At 40.0% G+C, this 22,175-nt stretch overlaps 1 protein-coding gene across 5 annotated transcripts in view; it reads right to left on the bottom strand.

Annotated features, from left to right (window-relative positions):
- Positions 1–22,175, bottom strand: part of wizb (WIZ zinc finger b) — a 170,719-nt gene that overhangs the window by 127,358 nt on the left and 21,186 nt on the right. For all 5 annotated transcript variants that reach the window (XM_061885421.1, XM_061885422.1, XM_061885424.1 and 2 more), the window contains exons 7-8: positions 16,744–17,205; positions 12,825–13,217 (exon numbers count right to left, since the gene is read on the bottom strand). In XM_061885421.1, the coding sequence (XP_061741405.1) occupies positions 12,825–13,217; positions 16,744–17,205 (855 nt within the window). The remainder of the gene's footprint in view (positions 1–12,824; positions 13,218–16,743; positions 17,206–22,175) is intronic.

Raw genomic sequence — 22,175 nt, 5'->3', positions numbered from 1 at the left:
GTCAACTGATACCGATATATACAATCGTGGAATTAACACAGAGCTGCACGGTGGTAGAGGGGTTAGTGCATCTGCCTCACAATACGAAGGTCCTGCGTAGTCCTGGGTTCAATTCCAGGCTCGGGATCTTTCTGTGTGGAGTTTGCATGTTCTCCCCGTGACTGCGAGGGTTCCAATATTCCGTTCTTGCCAAACTCTTAATTACCGATTGCGATATCAACCGATACATGCAATCGTGGAATTAACACAGAGCAGCATGGTGGAAGAGGGGTTAGGGCATGTGCCTCACAATATGAAGGTCCTGAGTAGTCAGGGTTCAATCCCAGGCTCGTGATCTTTCTGTGTGGAGTTTGCATGTTCTCCCTGTGACTGCGTGGGTTTTGATATTCCGTTATTGTCAAACTCCTAATTATTGATTGCAATATCAACCGATACCGATACATACAATCGTGGAATTAACACAGAGCGCCATGGTGGAAGAGGGGTTAGTGCATGTGCCTCACAATACGAAGGTCCTGAGTAGTCCTGGGTTCAATTTCGGGCTCAGGATCTTTCTGTGTGGAGTTTGCATGTTCTCCCCGTGACTGCGTGGGTTCCCTCCGGGTACTCCGGCTTCCTCCCACCTCCAAAGACATGCACCTGGGGATAGGTTGATTGGCAACACTAAATGGTCCCTAGTGTGTGAATGGGAGTGTGAATGTTGTCTGTCTATCTGTGTTGGCCCTGTGATGAGGTGGCGACTTGTCCAGGGTGTACGCCGCCTTCCGCCCGAATGCAGCTGAGATAGGCTCCGAAAGGGAATAAGCGGTAGAAAATGGATGGATGATGATTCTATGTGTCTACATTAAAATATTCCTGTTCATACTGCATTAATATATGCTCATTTAAACTTTCATGCAGAGAGGGAAATCACAACTAAAAGTGTATTTATTAAACAGTTATTAAGCAGTGACACGAACATTCATGTCATTTCAAAACAAAAAGTACAAGATTGTCAGAGACATTTTAAAACAAGCTGTGAGTGCACTTTTGTGCATGATGTTACTAAGATGACATACACTAAACAACACTAAAAAACTGCACTTTTTGTACATCCATCCATTTTCTACCGCTTGTCCCTTTTGGGGTCGCTGGAGCCTATCTAAGCTGCATTCCGGCGGAAGGCAGCGTACACCCTGGACCAGTGGTTCTCAACCTTTTTTCAGTGATGTACACCCTCTGAAATTTTTTTTGATTCAAGTGACCCCTAATCACAGCAAAATATTTTTGGTTGATAAAGAAGTAAAATACAGAACTATGTCATCAGTTTCTGATTTATTAAATCGTATAACAGTGCAAAATATTGCTCATTTGTAGTGGTCTTTCTTGAACTATTTGGAAAAAAGATATAAATATAACTAAAAACTTGTTGAAAAATAAACAAGTGATTCAATTATAAATAAAGATTTCTACACATGGAAGTAATCATCAACTTAAAGTGCCCTCTTTGGGGATTGTAATAGAGATCCATCTGGATTCATGAACTTCATTCTAAACATTTCTTCACAAAAAAAAAGAAATCTTTAACGTCAATATTTATGGAACATGTCCACAAAAAATTCTAGCTGTCAACACTGAATATTGCATTGTTGCATTTCTTTTCATATTTTATGATTTTACATTCATATTTGGTTGAAGTATTATTCAATACATATATTTATAAACATTTTTTGAATTGTTGATATTTTTAGAATATTTTTTTAAAATCTCACGTTCCCCTTGGCATACCTTTATGTACCCCCAGGTGTATGCGTACCCCCATTTGAGAACCACTGCACTTACCCCTCTTCCACCGTGCTGCCTACTTTTTGTACAGACCACTACAATAGTTTTAAAACAAATAAAGTGCACTTTTGTGCATGATGTCACTAAGATGACATATCAAAACAACACTAAATTAAAGTGCCCTTTTTGTACAGAACGCCACTTGTTCACACCTCCTCATATGGAAGGTACTTTTCCTTGTTGATGTCTCATGAAGGGTGGAAATACAAGAACACGCACACACACACACACACACACACACACACACACACACACACACGCACACACACACACACGCACCCACACACACTAGAGCAAATGACACTCATCATTCCAGCTCATGGGTGAACTTCAAGCACTGAGCCTCCAACATCTGCCATCAATCTTGCGTTTGTGCAATGCTTCAAAAACGCTCATAAATCAACCCATCGCAGTGAAAATGCAGTACCACTGGTATACACCCGGGCACATGCATGGGTTTTATGGCAGGCAGGTGCTCAAGCCAGAAAAAAGGCACCCATCACAAAAAAAATAATAATAATTATTAGTATCAAACTTTTAGAGTAACATATAGGGTTGTACAGTATACCAGTACTAGTATGGTATCACGGTACTAATGAATCAAAAACGGTTTCAAACTCTGTTTGAAAAGTACCGGTTCGTAACGTCGTGACATTGTTGGTTTTACGAGCAGAGGAGCATGTTCGGCAGCGCGCGCACACAGAGTACTTACAAGCAGACACAGTGTGTAGACAGAAAAGGGAGAACGGACGCATTTTGGCTTAAAAAGTAAAGAAAAAGGTGAAGGTCTGCAGTATTTTAGCTACTTCTAAATCAGTAATCCTCGCCTCCATGGCGACAAATAAAGTATGTTTCTTAAAAGTAGCATTATCACTGGAGGACGAGGAATAGCTAAACATGCTTCACTACACACTGTAGGAGGATACAATAGCTCACCAGCATAAAAATGTAAACAAATGCCATGGGTGGATCTACAGCTGACATCCACTGTAATGATACCAATTACAAGAGCGTATCTTCTCGATACTACTATGACTACAATGATATTTTTTATTGCACAAAATCTTTTTTCTTTTTAATTTTTTATTTATATTATATCCATAAACTCAGGAAATAATTAATGAACTTTAAATCTGTAACTACTTGTTATTGGATTGATACCTACATTTGTGATATCATCCAAAAACTAATGTAAAGTATCAAACAACAGAAGAATAAGTTATTATTACATTTTAACAGAAGTGTAGATAGAAGATGTTAAAAGAGAAAATAAGCAGATATTACCAGTAAATGAACAAGTAGATTAATGATCATGTTTTACAGTTTGTCCCTCTATAATAATCCATTTTTACAGTTTGTCCCTCATACTGTTGACATAATAATAGGTAGATAAATGACACAATATGTTACTGCATAATTCAGCAGACTAGTTAGGAGCCTTTGTTTGTTTACTTACTACTAAAAGACAAGTTGTCTAGCATGTTCACTATTTTATTTAAGGACTAAATTGCAATAAGAAACATATGTTTAATGTACCCTAAGATTTTTTGTTAAAATTAAGCCAAGAATGCCATTTTTTGTGGTTGCCTTTATTTAGAAAAGTACCAACATATCGGTATCGAGACAACCCTAATGGTATACCGGTACTAATAAAGTACCACAGTAATAATTCATTTAAAAAAGGTACTATACCGCCTTTGAAAAATACCAGCATGTTTTATTTTTTTCATGGGCATGATATAGGCTCCTTTCCATCGTAGGAACTTTTTTCAGGAGCTTACCCACTTAAATAAGGTTCCCCCTGTGTTTCCACCAAAAACTACCTGGGTAGATTTAGTTCCTTAGGAACCTTTCGGAGTTGCTAGGTGGGACTTTTCCAAGCAACCAGGAAACTTTTCGGGGGCGGGCTGTGCTGTCGAACAGTGATTGGTTGAACACAGATGGGGGCGTTCCTAAAACGTCTCTTGGAATATACGCGGGAACTTCCATCCATACATTTCTACTGCTTGTCCCATATATTATTTATATATTGTAATTTACAGACAAACACTAACATTTATTATTTATTCATTGGTATTTTCAGATGAACACTGACATGTATTATGTATATATTGTTATTTACAGATACACACTGAGATGTATTATTTATACATGTGTATTTACAGACAAACACTGACATTTATTATTTATAGATTGTTATTCACAGATAAACCCGACAGTTATTATTTACATATTGTTATTTATAGATAAGCACTGACATTTATTATTCATATATTGTTATTTACAGATCCATCCATTTTTCTACCGCTTGTCCCGTTCGGGAAAACTGACATTTATCATGTATACCTGTATATTGTTATTTACAGATAAACCTTGACATTTATTCTTTATATATTGTTATTTACAGAAAAACCTCAACATATATTATTCATATGTTGTTATTTACAGATAAACAATAACATTTATTATTTATATATTGTTATTTACAGATTAACAATAACATTTATTATTCATACATTGTTATTTACACATCCATCCATTTTTCTACAGCTTGTCCTGTTGGGGAACACTGATATTTATTACTTATATATTGTTATTTACAGATGAACACCGACATTTATTATTTAAATATTGTTATGTACAGATAAACCCAGTCTGTTTAATGACATGGTATCAGTGTGGAAATGCACTAAACCACTCATCCATACGTCATCAGCCTGATTTCTATAAACTACCATGAACCGTGACATGCGGTGGAAACAAACCACAAACTTCTACAGGAACCTATAGATCCAGATGTTTCAGGAACCAAACGGAGTGGAAAAGGGCCTATCGCTGGTAATATGAGCTGAGGCTTATGTCGCGAGTCAAGCAGAAACAGTGTGGAGGCAGAAGACAGCTGTGGATTGGATTCATGAATATGAGTTTTCTTTGTTAATTTATGATGAACATTTTTGAAAACCCTTATTTTTTTTTCCATTTTCCTGGGAAAATTCCCATACATAATAAAACATGTATGCCCCTTTTCCCTTATAATTCTTACAAGTACTCAACTGTCAGATATTAAAATCATATTTTTGTGGGAGTTGATTAGACAGGCTATTTTTTTTAACAAAGGATAAGTGCTTTGTGGGTTGTGAGGAGGTGTGGCCTGCGGACCTGCAGCGAGGCGGGGTGCGTCGGGGCCGGCTCCGAGATCAGCGACAGATGCGTAGATGGCCCACCAGGGCGCGTTTGGCGAACCACCTGTCACTCTGTAAAAGGGCGGCAGCCGAGAAGAACGAGGCGGGAGAAGTTGGAGTTGAGAGAAAGAAAACCCGAGAACGAGCATGAGCGAGACGGAGACGCGAACTGAAGGCTGAAAAGCGACCGGAACAGCAAGGCGGGCACGAGAGGCAAGTGCTGAAAAGCAGAAGAGTAAGAGATGATTTATTGAAAAATAAATCATTATTTACTACGACAAACGAGCCTTTCATGTCTCTCCTTGGTGGTCCGAAGAACCCCAGGTGCAAGACCTCGACAAGGGTCTATCAGTACATGTGCATATATTTACAAATGTATTTATTATCAAGGCCTGAAAATTAAAATATATACATATAAGTATATAAACATACATATATATATATATATATATATATATATATATATATATATATATATATATATATACATATACATATACATATATACACATATATATATACATATACATATATATATACACATATACATATATATATATATGTTTATATATATATATATATATATATATATATATATATATATATATATATATATATATATATATATATATATATTAGGGGTGGGCAAATTAATGCGTTAATTACAAGTTAACTCATCAATCTATTAACGCCGACAATTATTTTATTGCACATTTGCGTATGTTGTTTACATGCTTTTATTTTGTTAACGCCTTTTCTTAACAAGATGGCGTCTCCCGGATGTACTTCGGCGTCGAGGGGCTGTTGGTAAAGATGGAACATTTGGCAAAAATACCGGACAATTCTGCAAATTTCATGGCTGGCTTACAGCGTGGTCACTCCGGGATCACTTACGACCGCCAGACAATTCTGAATGTGGATGGATCGGGCCGTTTTGGACTGATAGACGCGTGCTTGCTAGACCGGCTAGCTAGCATGGGAATACTTTGCCGGCTACATCCAGCGGCCTGTGAAGCAGCGGAGTATATGTGTTGTCTGTCTATTTATGAATAATGCAGACAAGGAGTGTTGGCTGAGTTCTTAACGTTTGCTTTCAGAGCGTGCATATCACAACATACAAGATGCCGTCATGGCGACACAACCTATACCGGGCTACCGCGCATGCTCGTCACTCCTGTTGCATGCTGGGTAGGGTAGTTCTTTTTTTCCCTGGCTCATAACATCACAAATAGTACGATGTGTTCAGTTTATCAAAGCACAAAGCAAACATTCGGAAAATTCCTATCATATCAATTCCTAGATATGGTCATATTTATTTTAAGTGCACTACGCAGAATAAACACAACATTATTAATATTGCTACTACGGATAATTTGATCAAAAATTCCCTAAAACAGCCCACTACCTATAATATAGTTTTTTTTTAAACATAAGACCCTGATAAAAACAATGTTTCTGCTGTTACCTCAGAAATTGCCTGTTCAGATGTTATGATTGTGGCTCACAGATTTGTATGTAGATTATATTTATTTTCCATAACAAACAGGATAACTTAAATACCCTGGCAGTGGCAATAAGCTTAAATGTTTGTATTTACATTTTTTGAGTTGATTTTCATAAAATATGCTATTTAACTGCTACTGTTTAACAAGTACTGATTTAAATTGTGTTTGCATAACAAATGTTTTGGCGCTTTTGTTCATGTGGGAGAATATTCCAATAAAGGTGCACTACACACTACTTTTGAATTCATTATTGGGCTTTGCGTATACAATGCAGTTAATCGCGATTAATCTGAGAAATTGTGCGATTAACTTCGATTAAAAATTTTAATCGTTGCCCAGCCCTAATACATATATATATATATATATATATATATTTAAGTCTCACCTTAAAACTAATTTGTATACTCTAGCCTTTAAATAGACACCCTTTTTAGACCAGTTGATCTGCCGTTTCTTTTCTTTTCCTCCTATGTCCCACTCTCCCTTGTGGAGTGGGTCCGGTCCGATCCGGTGGCCATGTACTGCTTGCCTGTGTATCGGCTGAGGACATCTCTGCGCTGCTGATCTGACTCCGCTTGGGATGTTTTCCTGCTGGCTCCGCTGTGAACGGGACTCTCGCTGCTGTGTTGGATCCGCTTTGGACTGGACTCTCGCGACTGTGTTGGATCCATTATGGATTGAACTTTCACAGTATCATGTTAGACCCGCTCGACATCCATTGCTTTCCTCCTCTCCAAGGTTCTCATAGTCATCATTGTCACCGACGTCCCACTGGGTGTGAGTTTTCCTTGCCCTTATGTGGGCCTACCGAGGATGTCGTAGTGGTTTGTGTTGTGGTTTGTGCAGCCCTTTGAGACACTAGTGATTTAGGGCTATATAAGTAAACATTGATTGATTGATTGATTGATTGATTGATATATATATATATATATATATATATATATATATATATATCCCAAGCGGATGGTCTCCTGCTTTGTGTTTCTCGCTCGCCAGAAGTGGAACCAGACTTAAAAGCATTAGTAATAACTCTACAGAGCAATGTCAATGAGGTACAAAACAATGTCAAAAATCTCCAAGAACAGATTATAAGAGAAAAAATAATATTTTGATGATATGTTGGCAACACCAAATGGTCCCTGGTGTGTGAATGTATCTGTGTTGGCCCTACCATGAGGTAGCGACTTGTCCTGGGTGTAGCCCGCCTTCTCCACGCCAGGCAACAAATAATACCAGGTTTTCCCGCAGCGCTTTGTTGTTAAGGTGGCCGCCTTAACAACAAAGAGCCACAGCCTAAACTAAAGTCTAAAAAAAAAAATATTGTTTTTTTTTTATTGATTTTTTTTTTTGTCCTGTCCAGCTTCTCAGGGTCAGCATATGACAGCATGTGGCCCCACTTTTAAACCTTTTTTCAAACGCTTATTGCAAACACTTATTTACAGTGAGTCATTAAGATAGATAGATTGATAGATTGATGGATTGATAGATTGATTGATGGATTGATAGATTGATAGATTGATAGTACTTTATTGATTCCGTCAGGAGAGTTCTTCCAGGAAAATTCAAATTCCAGCAGCAGTGTACAGAGTTAAGATCAATTTAAAAAGTAAATAATGGGGGTATAAATGGAAACAAAATAGAAATATATTACAATAAGAATACAAATAAAAATCAACAATGGGGAAAACATTTTTGACTTAGTCATTATTTTGTTTTAGTAAGTCAATATTTACTAAGTCAAAATAATGGTATACTTAGTATCTCAGGTAACTAGGACTATTTTGTGTTTTGTTTTTACTTTACGGAAAAAATATCGAGATGTATATCGTATATTGCCATTCAGCATACGGAACCGGAAAACAACCAAAAATTGTAGGCTTCTTCATGCGACGAAGCCGGCCTACTTCACCACAGTCTGTAGTCTATTGCCCCCCCCCCTGGCAGCGATGAGATGGAGACGTGATGGTGGCGACACGCCAAATTACATCTCGTCCCCCTCCCCCCTGTAGTGACCCCCACCTTAACCAACAAATATTCTGGGGGAAACACTGAACACTGATTTGGAGAACTTCAAGTTGGGGACGGAGACAAGAAGATATCACCAATCTGTGGAATATCAGTGTTTTGGAAAACATCAAAGAGGCACTGGATCAATTCACACATCATCATAATCATCGATCTTGTGCAAGGGCAGTTGACAACAGAGGACAACCAGACAACATGGACGCTTCAACAGAGCAATAAGTGGTCAACTTTTGATATTAACACCATTGATGTGTGCATCTCACTGAATAGAAGAAGCTACAAAGCAAAGGCAAAGGTAAAAAGTCATCATCGTGAAACTTGCCAACAAGAGTTCCAAAATGGCACTGCTGAAACAAGGAAAGAAGCTGAAGGGCACAAATGTGCACTTCACTAAACGCAATGCCAAAATCGCCAAGAAAGCACACGACTTGAGTAAGCAGGGAGGAATTCAGGCGACCTGGGGCGCCAACTGCGAGATCTGCATCAAGCTGAATGTTGGTTCACAAGCTAGAGTACTCGTTGTCAAGGACATTGAAGATCTGGATGAATATCAGAACTCCCAGAGCAACCACAACAACAACTTTTCAAATCGGTCGAGAAATGATGAAGTAGTAACATTTTTAATTAAGAAATGGTATTAAAATTCCTGAAATTTTGGTAAAACTGGGAATTTTTCCAGTTCAAAAAACAACTTTGTTTTTTGTCCTGATTAAGAGGAATGTTTTGATGGCGTAACGGTTGAAGTGGGTTGAAAAATGGGGAAGTCATCGACAGAAAAAAAAAGGGTTTGAAAAAAAGGATTCCTGGAATTTTTTTTGAACTTGGAAAAATTATAGTTGGAATGTCCGTGATATGTGGAATATGTTGTTAGCTTTCACTGTTATGCAGATGACACCCAACTCTACATGCCCCTAAAGCTGACCAACACACTGGACTGTATTCAGCTGGAGGCGTGTCTTAATGAAATTAAACAATGGATGTCCGCTAATTTTTTGCAACTAAACGCCAAAAAAACGGAAATGCTGATTATCGGTCCTGCTAGACACCGACCTCTATTTAATAATACAACTGTAACATTTGAAAACCAAATAATAAAACAAAGTGACTTGGTAAAAAATCTGGGTATTATTTTCGACCCAACTCTCTCCTTTGAGTCACACATTAAAAGCGTTACTAAAACGGCCTTCTTTCATCTCCGTAATATCGCTAAAATTCGCTCCATTTTGTCCACTAAAGACGCTGAGATCATTATCCATGCGTTTGTTACGTCCCGTCTCGATTACTGTAACGTATTATTTTCGGGTCTCCCCATGTCTAGCATTAAAAGATTACAGTTGGTACAAAATGCGGCTGCTAGACTTTTGACAAGAACAAGAAAGTTTGATCACATTACGCCTGTACTGGCTCACCTGCACTGGCTTCCTGTGCACTTAAGATGTGACTTTAAAGATTTTACTACTTACGTATAAAATACTACACGGTCTAGCTCCATCCTATCTTGCTGATTGTAATGTACCATATGTCACGGCAAGAAATCTGCGTTCAAAAGTCTCCGGCTTTTTAGTGATTCCCAGAGCCCAAAAAAAGTCTGCGGGCTTTAGAGTGTTTTCCGTTCGGGCTCCAGTACTCTGGAATGCCCTCCCGGTAACAGTCGAAATGCCACCTCAGTAGAAGCATTTAAGTCTCACCTTAAAACTCATTTGTATACTCTAGCCTTTAAATAGACCTCCTTTTTAGACCAGTTGATCTGCCGCTTCTTTTCTTTTTCTCCTATGCCCCCCCCTCCCTCGTGGAGGGTGTCCGGTCCAATGACCATGGATGAAGTACTGGCTGTCCAGAGTCGGGACCCAGGATGGACCGCTCGCCTGTGTATCGGTTGGGGACATCTCTACGCTGCTGATCCGCCTCCGCTTGGGACGGTTTCTTGTGGACGGGACTTTCGCTGCTGTCTTGGATCCGCTTTGAACTGAACTCTCACGGCTGTGTTGGAGCCACTATGGATTGAACTTTCACAGTATCATGTTAGACCTGCTCGACATCCATTGCTTTCGGTCCCCTAGAGGAAGGGTGCCCACATTTGAGGTCCTCTCCAAGGTTTCTCATAGTCATCATTGTCACTGGCGTCCCACTGGGTGTGAGTTTTCCTTGCCCTTATGTGGGTTCTTCCGAAGATGTCGTAGTCGTAATGGTTTGTACAGTGCTTTGAGACATTTGTGATTTGGAGCTATATAAATAAACATTGATTGATTGATTGATTGATTGATTGAAGGTAGAATGGTTTGAATCAGTTGAAAAATGTGAAAATGGTGGAAGTTTGAAAAATGGCCAATTTATTCTTATATTTACAACAAAGTTGTAAAGCTTAGTGATACATCAGATTATAGGCAGGTTTTTTTAACCCTTCGCGTTGATGTCTTGCCGTTGTATTTTGTTGCGTGAAATTACCCTCTGCATTTGACCCATCTCCTTGTTCCAGGTGAGGGGAGCAGTAGGCAGCAGCGGTGGCCGCGCTCGGGAATCGTTTTGGTTATTTAACACCCAATTCCAACCCTTGATGCTGAGTGCCAAGCAGGGAGGTAATGGCTCCTATTTTTATAGTCTTTGGTATGACTCGGCCGGAATTTGCCAACACGTGCCAAAGTAGTTGGGAAAAGGTGATGTAACACAAGTTACATCACCTTTTCTTTTAACAACACTCAATAAACGTTTGGGAACTGAGGAAACTAATTGTTTAAGCTTTGAAAGTGGAATTATTTCCCATTCTTGTTTTTTGTAGAGCTTTAGTCGCTCAACAGTCCGGGGTCTCCGCTGTCGTATTTTACGCTTCATAATGTGCCACACATTTTCGATGGGAGACAGGTCTGGACTGCAGGTGGGCCAGGAAAGTACCCGCGCTCTTTTTTTACGAAGCCACGCTGTTGTATCACTTCTCTTGCTGAAATAAGCAGCGGCGTCCATAATAACATTGCTTGGATGACAACATATGTTGCTCCAAACCTGTATGGACTTTTCAGCATTAATGGTATCTTCACAGATGTGTAAGTTATACACCATAATACACCCCCATATCATCACAGATGCTGGCTTTTGAACTTTGCGCCTATAACAATCAGAATGGTTACTGTATTTTCCTCTTTGTTCTGGATTTCACCGCGTTCTCTGTTTCCAAATATAATTTGGAATGTGGACTCATCAGACCACAGAACACCTTTCCACTTTGCATCAGTCCATCTTAGGTGAGCTTGGGCCCAGCCAAGCCGGCGGCGTTTTAGGATATTGTTGATAAATAGGTTTTGCTTTGCATAGTAGAGTTTTAACTTGCACTTACAGATGTAGCGACCAACTGTAGTTACTGACAATGGTTTTATGAAGTGTTCCTGAGCCCACGTGGTGATATCCTTTACACACTGATGTCGCTTTTTGATGCAGTACCGCCTGAGGGATCAAAAGTCCGTAATATCATTGCTTACGTGCAGTGATTTCTCCAGATTCTCTGAACCTTTTGATGATTTTACGGACCGTAGATGAGAAAATCCCTAAATTCCTTGCAATAGCTCGTTTAGAAATGTTGTTCTAAAGCTGTTCGACAATTTGCTTACAAATTGGTGACCCTCACCCCATCCTTGTTTGTGAATTACTTAGCATTTCATGGAAGCTGTTTTTATACCCAATCATGGCACCCAACTGTTCCCAATTAGCTTGCACACCTGTGGGATGTTCCATATAAGTGCGTGATGAGCATTCCTCAACTTTATCAGTATTTATTGACACCTTTCCCAACTTCTTTGTCACGTGTTGCTGGCATCAAATTCTAAAGTTAATGATTATTTGCAAAAAAAAAAAAATGTTTATCAGTTTGAACATCAAATATGTTGTCTTTGTAGCATATTCAACTGAATATGGGTTGAAAATGATTTGCAAATCATTGTATTCTGTTTATATTTACATCTAACACAATTTCCCAACTCATGTGGAAACGGGGTTTGTATATACAGTATATACATACAGTATATATACAAATACATACATACTGTACATACGTACACACACATATATATACACATATATATACACACATATATATATATGTATATATATATATATATATATATATATATATATATATATATATATATATATATATATAGTGTGTGTTTACATAGATAGATAGAAATACCGGCTACAGACACATTTTTCCCCCTAAATTTGGCCCCCCGAGTGAAAATAATTGCCCAGGCCTGCAGTAGAGCAATCATGTGCCAAAAGTAATTTCCATGATAAAACTTACCTTTGACGCCATTTTCCTCATCGAAAGGTTCAGGAGACAGAGAAGCAGTATTTATCCTCCGCTCACTTGTCACCCCTTCCAGTTTCACCTCAAAAATCCCATCCTCCTCTTCTTCCTCCTCCTCCTCCTCCTCTTCTTCCTCATCTTCCTCCTCATCTTCCTCCGGACCGGAGACAGTACTCCGCGGGGGAGCTGTCGGGATGACGAGGTCAGGCCTGCTGGAGAACAACTTCCTCAGGATGTGGATCGGCGAGACGGTAACGTCCCAGTTGGTGATGCCAAAGTCCCGGAGGTGCGCCCGGGCGTGGCTGGACAGGCCGGCGCGGGTGTCGAAGCCGGCGCTGCAGAACTCGCAGTGCATCACGCTGTATGTGGCTGGATCAAAGTTGGCCACTGAAAAAAAAACAAAAAAAAAAACAGTGTTGGCGCTAAGAATTTTCAAAATGGGGTCCCGGGGACCCATCAAGTCATAAAAATGGGGTCCCATAGTACATTTTTGGGGTCCCACATTTTGATAAGCGTTTTGAAAACAAATGATAAACGTATGCATTGTCCTATTATATCTCACATTCTATATTGTGTTTTGGAAAAAGGTTCTCATAAACGTTACTTAATTCATTAAAAAAATTATACAAAATAAAAACACATTTTTTATGCATATGGAAATGCATTCAGTTATAAATATTCATTCACTTTCTTCTTTCCTTCATGGGTCTCAGACACACAGCCCGCGGGCCAATTGCAGCCCGCGAGACGTTATTTTGCAGCCCCCACCTTAATTTGAACTTTTAATGTTAGTGCGGCCCGCAAATTTTGTATGACTGGCGCTTGATAGCGTTGTGTGCGGAGCTGAAGGAATCTACCAATCAAGGTGTGGTATGTGGCTCTCGAGGGCCGAACATTGACGTCACTTGCGCGATGCAAGCAGAGAACCTCCCCCCCCCATTTTCTCCAGACAGCGATGATTTTTGTTATTTGGGTCCAAAATGGCTCTTTTAATGTTCTGGGTTGCCTACCCCTGCATTAGTGGAAAAGCGGCAAATGAGTGAAAGCGACAAACGTTGCCATGGAGACGAGGGTTTTCTAATGTGCCTGGCTGCATTTGCACTGCGACATCCGTCCGTCAGTAATACCGTCAGTAACTACAGTCCCCGATAACCTGGACAAATTCAAACCGTTATTTATTAATTTTTTTTTATTTTATTTGCATTGCCTCACATTTTTTTGATCCTCATTTTGTTCAATTATATATATATTTTTTGTGTGTTGAAAAAAAATATAAAGAAATTTAAAAATATATTTTTTTAAGAAATCTTTTCTTGCGGGCCAGCCTCACCCAGACCCTGCATCCATCCAGTGGCCCCCAGGTGAATTGAGTTTGAGACCCCTGATCTAAACTTTACCGCTGCCGGTAGTTTTTTCTATATTTTCATTTAATAAGTAGGGGTGCATTTTTTTCAGTATAAAGTGAAGTGAAGTGAATTTTATTTATATAGCGCTTTTCTCTAGTGACTCAAAGCGCTTTACATAGTGAAACCCAATATCTAAGTTCCATTTAAACCAGTTTGGGTGGCACTGGGAGCAGGTGGGTAAAGAGTCTTGCCCAAGGACACAACGTCATTGACTAGAATGGCGGAAGTGGAGATCGAACCTGGAACCCTCAAGTTGCTGGCACGGCCGCTCTACCAACCGAGCTATACCGCCCCATAAAAAGTTCTAAACGTTTTTTTTCGGTCATGAAATGATAAGGGCATACATAAATTATTAATTTAAGCCTTAAATCTCGGGCGGTATAGCTTGGTTGGTAGCGCGGCCTTACCAGCAACTTCGGGGTTTTTTTCATATTATATTCATAAACTCAGGAAATACGTCCCTGGACACATGAGGACTGTGAATATGACTAATGCATGATCCTGTAACTACTTGGTATCGGATCGATACCTAAATGTGAGGTATCATCCAAAACTAATGTGAAGTATCAAAGAAGAGAAGAATAAGTGATTATTACATTTTAAAAGGAAAAGGGTGGAGTGCCGGGTTGGGAAGGACACTCTGCCCCAAGTGGAGGAGTTCAAGTACCACGGAGTCTTGTTCACGAGCGAGGGAAGAGTGGATCGTGAGATCGACAGGCGGATCGGTGCAGCGTCTTCAGTAATGCGGACGCTGTATACATCCGTTTTGGTGAAGCAGAGCCGAAAGGCAAAGCTCTCAATTTACCGGTCGATCTACGTTCCCATCCTCACCTATGATCATGAGCTTTGGGTCGTGACCGAAAGGACAAGATCACGGGTACAAGCGGTCGAAATGAGTTTCCTCCGCCGGGTGGTGGGGCTCTCCCTTAGAGATAGGGTGAGAAGCTCTGCCATCCGGGAGGAACTCAAAGTAAAGCCGCTGCTCCGCCACATGGAGAGGAGCCAGATGAGGTGGTTCGGGCATCTGATCAGGATGCATAGGGAGGCGTTCAGGGCACGTCCAACCGGTAGGAGGCCACGGGGAAGACCCAGGACAAGTTGGGAAGACTATGTCTCCCGGCTGGCCTGGAAACGCCTCGGGATCCCCCGGGAAGAGCTGGACAAAGTGGCTGGGGAGAGGGAAGTCTGTGCTTTCCTGCTTAGGCTGCTGCCCCCGTGACCCGACCTCGGATAAGCGGAAGAAGATGTATGGGTGGATGGATACATACTGTTACTTTACATGCAGTCAGCTTTTGGCCCCTAGCCATATCTTTTTAGCCCAATGCCCCCCTGGCATGGACACCCCTGGTAGGCACAACAGAGTGGCGCCCGTTGGCTCCTTTGTTAGATGACTTTTACTAACGTTTATTTACAATCAAGAATGCATGAATACAAGAAAAGCATGTGTTTTCTTGTCTTACATATGGATTGTAAATAATGGCTAAAATAAAACAATGAAAAAAGTCATCTATTTAGGATAGCACTAAATCTACAAACTTACCCAGAATGCATTGTACAATAGTACTGTATTAGGGTTGTGCAGTATACCGGTACTAGTATAGTATCGCGGTACCTATGAATAAAAAAACGGTACTATACTCTGTTTAAAAAGTACCGCTTCCCCATATATTTTTTTTACAGGCATGACGTTGCGTCGTCACACCGTGACATTGTTGGTTTTACGAACAGAGGAGCATGTTCGGCAGCGCGCACACACAGAGTACCTACAAGCAGACACAGTGTGTAGACAGAAAAAGCTTAAAAAGTATAGATAAATGTGAAGTTGTGAACTCAGGAAGAGGTGTTTTAAGACATCGTCCTGTCCCCTTAGCAGAAAAACAGCCCCAAAGCATGATGTTTCCACCCCCATGCTTCACAGTAGGTTTGGTCTTCTTGGGATGCAACTCAGTATTCTCCTTCCTCCAAACACGACGAGTTGAGTTTATACCAAAATGGATACATGGATGATACAGCAGAGGATTGGGAGAATGTCATGTGGTCAGATGAAACCAAAATAGAACTTTTTGGTATAAACTCAACTTGTCGTGTTTGGGGGAAGAAGAATACTGAGTTGCATCCCAAGAACACCATACCTACTGTGAAGCATGGGGGTGGAAACATCGTTCTTTGGGGCTGTTTTTCTGCTAAGGGGACAGGATGATTGATCCGTGTTAAGGAAAGAATGAATGGGGCCATGTGTCGTGAGATTTTGAGCCAAAACCTCCTTCCATCAGTGAGAGCTTTGAATGGTTGACCAAATACTTATTTTCCACCATAATTTACAAATAAATTCTTTAAAATTCCTTCAATGTGAATTCCTGAAATTTTTTTCCACATTCTGTCCCTCACAGTTGAAGTGTACCTATGATGAAAATTACAGACCTCTGTCATCATTTTAAGTGGGAGAACTTGCACAATCGGTAGCTGACTAAATACTTTTTTTTGCCCCACTGTAAATATGTACATACCTTTTTTCTTCTTTTTCTGGTAGGAGAACCTCTTCTCGATTGCGTTGACCTCCTCGGGGGATATGAAGTGGCGCACATTGTAGCTGACGCCCACCCGGTTCAGGTGGCCCCTCACGTGGTTGGCCAGCCCGATGCCGTTATGGAAGCGATCGGGGCAGTAGGGGCACTTCCTCTCCACACTTTTCAGGGACTCGGGAGCCTCCTCGTCGTCTTCGTCGTCATCCAGGATGCCCCCCGCAGAGAGGAACCGCCGCACGCGCTCATCGTCAATGGCGTCTACACCCCCATCATCATCATCATCATCATCATCATCATCATCATCCCCCGCTTCAGGGTCCATTTCTGCAAGAGCGGCAGTAATCCTGTTGCTCCTCCTCAAAACCTTTTGGTTGTTTCCTTCTTGCCGCTCGTCCTCCTTGTGACAGTTCCTCGTGCGCGGCGACAATGTGGCGCTCTGACACTCTGACCACACAAACATTATCAGACATCAGATCAGTGGTTTAGTGGTGCATTTCTACACTAGTTGTCGGGCCGCAGCATTGAAATTGCTGAGTTGTTTGCTTCTATACGTTTAGACGCCCTTTTGAGGCCCTAAACCTGCACGAAAAGTCTCAATTTTTCGGGCATGGCGAAAAAGTTCATATTTTGGGCTTCCCGAAAATGACATCTAGCGCCACCTTTAAAATAAGGAAATCAACATTAGCCACGCCCATCAGTTTCACGTATCGATACGAAAACCGCAGGAGACGTCCGTCAAGTCGGGACGCACTTAAAAGTCTAGGAACCCATACCTGAAAACGGACAGGAAGTCAGCCATCTTGGTTTTAATATTCCATTTTTCGGCGGGAAAAAAGGGGTCGTACTTTTACGAACTTCTCTTAAGGACTTTGGCCAAATGAGTCGCGTTTAAAATGACAAATACTACACATACAGGCAATTTTAAATTGCCAATTAATCTTGCCTACGCCATAAGATGTGGGCGTGGCATGGCGGCAAACTTTGCAACGACGGCTTTTAGCGAAATAAATGAGTCGTACTTTTACGAACTTGTTCTTAGGACTTTGGCCAAATGAGTCGTGGTTAAAATTACAGATTCTACACATATAAACGATTATGAAATGCGAATTAATCTTGCCTACGCCATAAAATGTGGGAGTGGTATGGCGGCAAACTTTGCAACAATGGTTTTCAGCTATTTTTCCGCAAAATAAAGGGGTCGTACTTCTACGAACTTCTCCTAAGGACTTTGGCCAAATGAGTCATGGTTAAAATGACAGATTCTACACACATAGGCGATTATGAAATGCGAATTAATCTTGCCTATACCATAAAATGTGGGCTTGGCATAGCGCCAAACTTTGCAACAACGGTTTTTAGCCATTTTTTGCGAAAAAAAGGAGTCGTACTTTTACGAACTTCTCCTAAGGTCTTTGACCAAATGAGTCGCAATTAAAATGACGGATACTACACATATAAGTGATTATAAATTGCGAATTAATCTTGCCTCCGTCTTTAGATGTGGGCGCGGTATGGCACCAAACTTTCCAACAACGGTTATTAGCCATTTTTCAACAAAAAAAGGGGTCGTACATTTACAAAATTTTAAGGACTTTGGCCAAATGAGTCGCATTTAAAATGACAGATACTACACATATAGGCGATTATAAATTGCAAAAGTATCTTTCCTACGCCATAAGATGTGTGCATGGCATGGCGCCAAACTTTGCAACGACGGTTTTTAGCCATTTTTTTGCTAAAAAAAGGGTTGTACTTTTACGAACTTCTCATAAGGACTTTGGCCAAATGAGTCGCGGGTAAAATGACAGATACTACACATATAGGCGATTATAAATTGTAAATTAATCTTGCCTACGCCATAAGATGTGGCCGTGGCATGGCGCCAAACTTTGCAACAACTGTTTTTAGTTATTTTTGGCGGAAAAAAGGGTTGTACTTATACAAATTTTTCCTAAGGACTTTTGTTAACTGAGTCGTGGTTAAAATGACGGATACCACACATGTAGGTGATGTTAAATTGAGAATTCATCTTGCCTAAGCCATAAGATGTGGGCGTGGCATGGTGCTAAATTTTGCAACAACGGTTTTTAGCCATTATTTTGCAATAAAAAGGGTCGTACTTTTACGAACTTCTCCTTAGGACTTTGGCCTAATTGGTCACATTTAAAATGACAGATACCATACATATAAGCTATCATAAATTGCAAATTTATTTTGCCTACGCCAAAAGATGTGGGCGTGGCATGGCGCCAAACTTTGCACCAACGTTTTTTAGCCATTTTTAGCGAAGACAAAGGGTTGTACTTTTACAAACTTCTCCTAAGGACTTTGGCAAAATGAGTCGCGATTAAAATGACAGATACTAGACATATTGTTGATTATAAATTCCGAATTAATCTTGCCTATGCCATAAAATGTGGGAGTGGTATGGCGCCAAACTTTGCAACAATGGTTTTTAGCCATTTTTACGCAAAATAAAGGGGTCGTACTTCTACGAACTTCTCCTAAGGACTTTGGCCAAATGAGTTGCGGTAACAATGACAGATACTACACATACAGGCAATGTCAAATTGCGAATTAATCTTGCTTATGCCATAAGATGTGGGCGTGGCATGGTGCCAAACTTTGCAACAACGGTTTTTAGCCTTTTTTTTTTTTTGCTAAAAAACGGTCGTACCTTTACGAACTTTTCCAAAGGACTTTGGCCAAATGAGTCAGGGTTAAAATGACATATATCACACACATTGGCGATGTTAAATTGCGAATTGATTTTGCCTACACCATAAGATGCGGGCTTGGTATGGCGCCAAACTTTGCAGCAACATTTTTTAGCCATTTTTAGCGAAAAAAAGGAGTCGTACTTTTACGAACTTCTCCTTAGGTCTTTGACCAAATGAGTCGCAATTAAAATGACAGATACTACACATTTAAGCAATTATAAATTGCGAATTAATCTAGCCTATGTCATTAGATGTGGGCGTGGTATGGCGCCAAACTTTCCAACAACGGTTTTTAGCCATTTTTTAACAAAAAAAGGGTCGTACATTTACAAACTTTTAGGGACTTTGGCCAAATGAGTCATGGTTAAAATGACAGATTCTACACACATTGGCGATTATGAAATGCGAATTAATCTTGCCTATACCATAAAAGGTGGACGTGGCATGGTGCCAAACTTTGCAGTAACGGATTTTAGCCATTTTTAACAAAAAAAAGGAGTCATGCTTTTACAAACTTCTCCTAAGGACTTTGGCCAAATGAATCGCGGTTAAAATGACAGATACTACACATACAGGCGATCTTAGACTTGATTTTGCCTTCACCATAAAATGTGGGCGTGGCATGGCGCCAAACTTTACAACAACGGTTTTTAGCTATTTTTGGCGAAAAAAAAGGGTTGTACTTATACAAATTTTTCCTAAGGACTTTTGCCAAATGAGTCGTGGTTAAAATGACGGACACCACACATATAAGGTGAAGTAAATTGAGAATTCATCTCGCCTAAGCCATAAGATGTGGGCGTGGCATGGTCCTAAATTTTGCAACAACGGTTTTTCGCCATTATTTTGCAATAAAAAAGGTCGTACTTTTACGAACTTCTCCTAAGGACTTTGGCCTAATGGGTCACATTTAAAATGACAGATACCACACATATAGGCGATCATAAATTGCAAATTTATTTTGCCTACACCATAAGATGTGGGCGTGGCATGGCGCCAAACTTTGCAGCAACAGTTTTTAGCCATTTTTTTCGAAAAAAAGGGGTCATACTTTTACGAACTTCTCCTAAGGTCTTTGACCAAATGAGTTGCGATTAAAATGACAGGTACTACACATATAAGCGATTATAAATTGTGAATTAATCTTCCCTACACCATACGATGTGGGCGTGGCATGGCGCCAAACTTTACAACAACGGTTTTTAGCTATTATTGGTGAAAAAAAAGAGTTGTACTTATACAAATTTTTCCTAAGGACTTTTGCCAAATGAGTCGTGGTTAAAATGACGGATACCACACATATAGGTGAAGTAAATTGAGAATTCATCTCGCCTAAGCCATGAGATGTGGGCGTGGCATGGTCCTAAATTTTGCAACAACGGTTTTTAGCCATTATTTTGCAATAAAAAAGGTTTGTACTTTTACGAACTTCTCCTAAGGACTTTGGCCTAATGGGTCACATTTAAAATGACAGATACCACACATATAGGCGATCATAAATTGCAAATTTATTTTGCCTGCACCATAAGATATGGGCGTGGCATGGCGCCAAACTTTGCAGCAACGGTTTTTAGCCATTTTTAGCGAAAAAAAGGAGTCATACTTTTACGAACTTCTCCTAAGGTCTTTGACCAAATGAGTCGCGATTAAAATGATAGGTACTACACATATAAGCGATTATAAATTGTGAATTAATCTTGCCTACACCATAAGATGTGGGCGTGGCATGGCGCCAAACTTTAAAACAACGGTTTTTAGCTATTTTTGGCGAAAAAAAAGGGTTGTACTTATACAAATTTTTCCTAAGGACTTTTGCTAAATGAGTCGTGGTTAAAATGACGGATACCAAACATGTAGGTGATGTTAAATTGAGAATTCATCTCGCCTAAGCCATAAGATGTGGGTGTGGCATGGTGCTAAATTTCGCAACGGTTTTTAGCCATTATTTTGCAATAAAAAGGGTCGTACTTTTACGAACTTTTCCTAAGGACTTTGGCCTAATTGGTCACATTTAAAACGACAGATACCACACATTTAGGCTATCATAAATTGCAAATGTATTTTGCCTACGCCAAAAGATGTGAGCGTGGCATGGCTCCAAACTTTGCACTAACGTTTTTTTTAACCATTTTTAGCAAAGAGAAAGGGTTGTACTTTTACAAACTTCTCCTAAGGACTTTGGCCAAATGTGTCGCGATTAAAATGACAGATACTGGACATATTGTTGATTATAAATTCCGAATTAATCTTGCCTATGCCATAAGATGTGGGCGTGGCATGGCGCCAAACTTTGCAAAGACAGTTTTTAGTCATTTTTCGTGAAAAACAGTGTCATACTTTTACGAACTCCTCCTAAGGACTTTGGCCAAACAAGTCAGGGTTAAAATGACAGATACTATACATACAGGCGATGTTAAGTTTTTAAATATTTTTCATGATTGCTTTTATATTTGCCTTTAAACATTTTAAAGTACATGTAAATTTGTACTGATGCAAGTAAATGAACAGTAGCATCAGAGGGACTCCAGACCTAGGGGTGTCCAAACTTTTTGACATGGGGGCTAAAAATGTGTGGTCAAGGGCCAAAAGCCGACGTAGATAGCCTATGCATATATATGTGTACATATTATATAAATATAATGGATATATAATTAATATACTGCGATGAGGTGGCGACTTGTCCAGGGTGTACCC

This window comes from Nerophis ophidion, linkage group LG23, assembly GCF_033978795.1.
Source record: "Nerophis ophidion isolate RoL-2023_Sa linkage group LG23, RoL_Noph_v1.0, whole genome shotgun sequence".
Classification (NCBI taxonomy): Eukaryota; Metazoa; Chordata; class Actinopteri; order Syngnathiformes; family Syngnathidae; genus Nerophis; species Nerophis ophidion.
Note: the sequence above shows the minus strand (reverse complement) of the source record. Positions and strands in the feature narration are given on the sequence as shown.